At 43.4% G+C, this 6,202-nt stretch overlaps 1 protein-coding gene across 1 annotated transcript; it reads left to right on the plus strand.

Moving 5' to 3' along the window:
- Positions 1-1,957: 1,957 nt before the first annotated feature.
- LOC6617280 lies at positions 1,958-2,708 on the plus strand. Its single transcript, XM_002041571.2, has 2 exons — positions 1,958-2,174; positions 2,240-2,708. The coding sequence occupies exons 1-2, from the start codon at positions 2,039-2,041 to the stop codon at positions 2,503-2,505; spliced, it is 402 nt and encodes a 133-aa protein (XP_002041607.1). The 5' UTR covers positions 1,958-2,038; the 3' UTR covers positions 2,506-2,708.
- Positions 2,709-6,202: the final 3,494 nt, after the last annotated feature.

Below are 6,202 nucleotides of genomic sequence, written 5' to 3' on the forward strand. Positions count from 1 at the left end.
GCATCCTCCCATCTTCCGATTGTTCCGATAGTCCTGATTGTCTTGTTGTCCTGCGGCCACATATCTATTTGCGAGCCGTGCAAATGCAAATTGTCCCTAATGTAGCTCAAGTAAGTAGCAATCGCCCAGCTCCCCGCGGCGAGGATTCTCCTTGGAACTCGAATCGAGTGGCCAAAACGGAACTGGTTCCAAATGGAAGAATTATAAAAAAGAATATGTAAAATTAAACAAAAGTCATGGTTCCCTAAAAACCACACCATTTAGATTATTTCATTGCTGTTTTAAACTATATATACTATATATTTGATTCTATATGAGCATGATCCGCCATCCTGACCAACGTAGTCTATAAGTTTATGCTCCACAAAATCTAAAATTATTCAATTCAATGTAAATTCGAATTGAGTCGACATTTTCCGAACTAGTTTACTGGCTCCAGCACACGTAGGAACCACTCGAATTAAAATCTTTTTTTTTGGCTTCGATGCGCGCAAAAAATATGCAAAATAAATGCGGGCAAAAAATCGCTGGCCAAGTCCATTAAAAGGGAATAAGTGCGTGCAAATCCTGGCCGCAGGATGTTTTTCATATTATCAGAACGCATATTACTTCATCGGAAATGAAGAGCTTTCGCTTCCCCCGCTAGTTGCCAAAGTAAACATGTGTGAAGTGCTCGGGAAAAGTGAGGGATGATGGGCGGGATGATGGCCGTGATATCCATATCTGTATCCGTATCCATAACCATAACCACGCGCCTTTTTCGCTACACTAAAACCGCAATACAAACACACCCACACCCACTTAAGAGAACGGAAAAAAGAACGAGGGGCACAGGATATGTTGGGTGGAATCTACTGTGCACCACATTCAAGTTGATCCCCTTGTAAATCTCTAAATTGTTTTATGAACATATTGGCCGGGAAGGTGTAAACCTAATTTTCCTTTATGAACCTGACGAGGCAGGTAAAGTGGAAGTGCATCCATACCCGGACTTTTTGTTCCGGCTCAGCAGGATGCACTCCATATCAATGTGCTCTTTGTATGGCCGCCTCATTTAAATCGTACCGCTGGCCAATTTGCATTCGCACTACAGCCAAATTGATCCGCCCTAATCCCAGTTTTACTTTTGGTTCCCGAACTCTTCTTCGCTTCTTCCACCGGCCGAGCGATCCACCGAGATTTATAAGAGTAGGATTTAAATTTGCTAGAAAAACAAAACTCCTCTGCCTTTTCCTCAGGCTTTAGCCTTGCCCCTGGTTTGGCTCTGTTTCTGGCTGGGATTGGCTTGGATCTGGATTTTGGCCCGATCCGGCTTGGCTTCTGCTCCGGCTTTAACTTTGCGCTTGCCCTTTGCAAGGTCTGAACCAGAGTTTTGAAGTCAGTCGGTTGACCGGAAAAAGGCCTTCAAGGGGTTGGTCGCGTGGGCAGGGAAATATAAGGGTTTATCATTTAAGAAATTAAGAGATTTGGTTATAAGTATTACTTAAAAAATTAATCAAATTTAATATTATTAATTTTCGGCATAGTGTCTAATTTATTAATTATATAAATATTGTAAGATGTTGTATTGATTTTTAAGACAATTTTTTAATACCTATGATATATATCAAAAGCAATGAATTATTGTATCTAAAAGTGACATGGTGGCGCCATCTGTTGTTCCCTTAAGCCCCTGTACTTGATTTCTGGTAACAGTAATAATGCGCCATCTGGAGTTTGCGTTGGCTACTATATGTATGGCAGCACTGGAATTAACAGATAGACGATTTGTCACATCACAATCGTTATTTTGACTGATTTTAAAATTTTATTATTTAATGTTACAATGAAAAGAACCAATTGCAAAATCACAATTATAATGAATCATTATTAAAGCGCTGCATATCGGCCAACCTAAAGACTTCTTCCTTAAAACGGTCGCTGGATTTCAGTATCTGGCCACATTTTTGATAATTTGGCAACACTGCAATCTTGTTATTGCTTATGCTAAGAAGTAAACAAAAGGCGTCCAATGTTTGTATTTTCCTAATAAAAGCCAATGGAGGATTGGACATCGGAGGAAATGGCAAGGAAAAGAAACAGGAACAGGAGCAAGCACCGCAGACGAAGGCAGAAGAGTGAAGGAAAGCCGAAGCCACACACATCTCGAGATCAGTGGAGCAATGCGGTTCAAAGTAACAATAATAGGCATTAAGAAGTTTTTAATAATGATAGCCATTTAAATCCCATGTTATTGTAGTATACCAAAGCCTTTTTGAATGGCACCACAATCATGTTATGAGTCTCTGCCCTGAGGTTAATCCGAATCTGGATCAGGACCTCCAGGATATTCCCAAGGAAACAGGAACATTGCACTGCCTGGACTACGTCTACGAGAGTTCCTCCGAGGATGAGGAGATCGAACCCATTGACGAGGGCTATCTGAAGTTCCTCGAGGTGACCGTTAAGCATCAGCAGGAACTCAGAGATCGAAGAACTGCCCAAACCACCGACTCTTTAGATTAGAATTATGGTAAAACAGGTGTTTACGCAGATGAAAACCTACAGTTCAATTTCAACTGGTAATGACTTAAAAATTGTATCTTAAGTGAAATGTATAATTTAAGCTGAAGTTTATAAGTTTGGTATTTAGTTTTGGTAAGCAGAAAATGTACCTTTTATAGGGGATATTTTTTATATGTATTAAGTATATGTAAATGTTGTGATAACTTGATGTTCATACTTAGCCATCCTAACTGAATGCCCAAGAGCTAGAATCAAGACTTGCGTAGGACGAGAAAGCAACTGTACTTGAATTCCCGGAACTCTTCAAGCGGGAGACAAATCTCTGATATTCTCTTTCTCTCATATGGTTCTCCACTAATGAAGTTGTGCGAAGTCGGCAGTTTTTTGGCCAAAGGAAACGCACATTAACCCGACCAAGACTAATGCGATGTCATTTATAATCGCGCTGGGAGAACCAGAAGAAAGCTTCAAATTGGGGCATGACTAAAAGGGAGAGGGGCTATTGGTAGGATGGAGGACCATTTGTGGGTCAGAGACAATGCCTGCTGCTCGTGTGGGCGTGGCATGTCGGGCATTAGCCAACATTTTTCGGCACTTTTCAGCAGAAAACCTAATTAAGACGTCCGACTCTGAGTGGCAATGGATTTTCTTGGCTTACTTATATCCCCTATCCTCTATCTCCTGACCAAGCTTCTCCTCCCCCGGCGCTCTTTTCCCACCTGCTCCTCATTCTCCACTGAAATCACGACTGGCGACGACAACTGCGAACGACCTTTCTAATGCCCGGCCACTGCATAAATCATGGCCCAAATGGCGGCCACCTGCAACCGGCAGCAATAGCAGTAAGCCAACAGCAACTGCAAGTGCACTGTAAGAAATCGCATCACTTGAGAGTAATTAAAGCTCATACAAAATTCTCATTACTTAACTCTCTTGGCTTATACTTGAAATATAATTCAAAAAATGAGTTTCTCCATGTTCATTCAAAACCATTTGTTGTTACAAAATTCCCATTCCAATTCTCTCTGTGTAGCTAATAAGGCTTTGCCTGCATCGCGAACGGAAACGGCAACTAAAACTTAAGCTAAAACTGAAAACTGGGATAGGATCTGGGGAATCACAGTTGGACATTCACCAAACGGGAGCGATAAAAGTTTAGTAAAATTGAAATTGAGATTTCAATAGAAAGTTAGGCTCCACCCACCGAAGAGAAGAGAATGATAAAATCAAATAGAACAAAAATTCGTTTCCCTATGAAAGAAAGCCATTATACTAGAGGCAATAACTTAATATCGGCAGTAACTAGTTAAAGAAGCCATGGAATCTTCTTCCAGATGCTACTTCAAAATATTATACTGCTATATATTAAGGGAATTACCTTTAAAGCAAGTTAAATTATGATGATTTTTTAGGAAATTTTGATAAAATGCAGTGGGGATAGCTGGGGATAGCTTGAAACATCCAAGAAGTCATAGAAGTGGAATCCGGTGGAGCAACCACAGAAGCCCCAGAAGTCGCCGCCCAAAATGGCTGCCTTGAGGGCCAGGCCCAGAGAAAAAGCGAGAGAGTGTGAAGGAGAAGCCTCTAATTAAATGGGTGTACCCGTTGAATATGGCTAATAACCAAAGGAGGTGGAGAAACGAAGGCGGCAACATGAGGAGCTCATGCGAAAACAAACTGGGCAAAAGGGCTGTGGCCACCTGTTGCGGCTTTAGTGGTCTCTCTGTCTTCGGTTTCTTCTCGTGTTCTCCCTCTTTTTTTATCCGACGCCATGTTGCCTGTAGATTTGCATGATACTGCGATTGAACACCCCCAACTTCTCGGATTTTGCAAGACATCGCGGCATATGAATTTTTTATGAGCTGGCAACCGGCTGTTTTGGAGGCCAACCGGCGACAGTCGGGGAGCAGTTGAAGTGCCAGACAAATTGTTGCCTACAAATCAATTAAATTGCTAATCAACAGCGACAACAAACAAAACGGCAGCAGCAACAACAGCAGCAGCAACTGTTGCAGCCACAGCAGCAACAAATCGTGTATTAGGCTCACAATTTAATGGAGCCGCATTCCAGCGGCAAAGCCAGCAGCCATTGTTGGTTCCCTATCGCCAAAGCGACCACAAGAAATGCATAAACATATTGCATATTTTTTTCCCTATTTTTTGTTTTTCGGGCGCTGGGGAGATAAGTAAAGGGGCCAAACACAGAACAAAGCTGCCAGGCTCTTGGACGAAAACAAGTGCGCTGCAATTGGGCAGTTAGGAGGGGTTAAGAGAGAGGCAACAGGGGGTTAAATGCGGGGTTAATGGGGTGCCGGAGGGAGGAGGAACATACGGCCAGAAAAAGAACAAAACCAGCACGACCCGAAAAACTAAAGCTGTGCCACAGCAACAGCAACAGAAACAGAAGCAACATGGAAACACCGCAGGCGGCATTTGACAAAAAGTAAACTAACCACATATGAGCATGAATATATTGAAAAGGGAGCTGCGGAAGAAGCCAACGAGATGGTGGCTAGGGTAAGCTAAGGCTAAACTAGATGCCAAAAACAAAAATGGGAGGGAATACTGAATAGTAACTGGGAAGCATGAGCTTCGGCATATGGCACCACCCACTGGCTGGGCTCTCATCGCCTCCAACGATACCCAAGTGTACGGCACTCAAGAGTTGGCCGCTGTCGAAATTCATTTAATATCAGAACCCTGATTTCGATTCCTAATCCGATGCAGATTTAGACTCCGGCCGAGACTGGCCAGCAGTTTCAGGTTACCACGCATGTGGCTTTTTCAAGTCGTTCTCCATTTGTCGCCTGGCACTTTTCTAACTTGCTGTGGGAAAAGGAGTGGCGTGGCGCTGGAGGATGGGGGCTGCATTGGATTGGGACTGGGATTGCGGGGATACTCGAGAAGAGGGTTGAGAAGCGTGAGAGCCGACAACAAACTGCGCCTGCGCACGCGTTCAATTAGCTGCAAATTGCAAATCGTGCGGCGCATGCGCAACGTCCCGATGCGATGTCGCCACAAACGGCGGCAACATGTTGCTGCTGCAACAGCGCACAAGAAAAAAAAATGCAGCCAGATGCGATGGAGTAACTTTTAAAATAAGAAATCGAATACAAAGTCTCACAAGTATTGGTCTGATCTTTTGAACACTTTAATAAAATGAACAGAATCATGGAATTTTCATTGTGCCACATGCATTTTTCTCAGTGCACAAAAACGGCCAGAGCAAGAGCAATACCAACGGCAACAATTGCTAATGTGTTGTCAACAAAACTCATGTTGACAGCAGAATCGAAAATATTTCATTTCAAATTTGTGGTGCTGCAAGTTGCAGGTGTGGGAAAGAGAAAGGCACCAGGGAGGTGTCGATGTCCACTGTTAATTGGGTGGATTGCCTGTTTTTAGGGGGGCCGGTGGGTGGAGCTGTGGTTGGTGGTTACCTTTGGAGAGACACATCCTGTCGCCGGTTGCTACTTGCAACCATAACTCAGTGGCCGCCACTGCGGGAGCATTTGCATGGAGGGAATCGAATTTCTTGGGGAAAGATTCGAATGTTACTGCTGAGTGAATGATAACTGACAGTTGAAACAGCCAGCCAGGAGCAGCAAATAGCAGCAGCAAGTAGCAGCAGCAACAATGCAACAGCAACAAACATTGCAGTCACTGCGACAACATGTTGCTGCCGCATCCTGAGGGA

Source organism: Drosophila sechellia, chromosome 2L, assembly GCF_004382195.2.
Source record: "Drosophila sechellia strain sech25 chromosome 2L, ASM438219v1, whole genome shotgun sequence".
Lineage (NCBI taxonomy): Eukaryota > Metazoa > Arthropoda > Insecta > Diptera > Drosophilidae > Drosophila > Drosophila sechellia.

What these genes read in the sequence shown, in the direction of transcription:
- LOC6617280 (XM_002041571.2), top strand. Translation starts at nt 2,039, where the DNA reads ATGGAGGATTGGACATCGGAGGAAATGGCAAGGAAAAGAAACAGGAAC. An exon ending in GTGGAGCAATGCGGTTCAAA is followed by an intron (nt 2,175 to 2,239) that starts GTAACAATAATA and finishes ATGTTATTGTAG; the next exon opens with TATACCAAAGCCTTTTTGAA.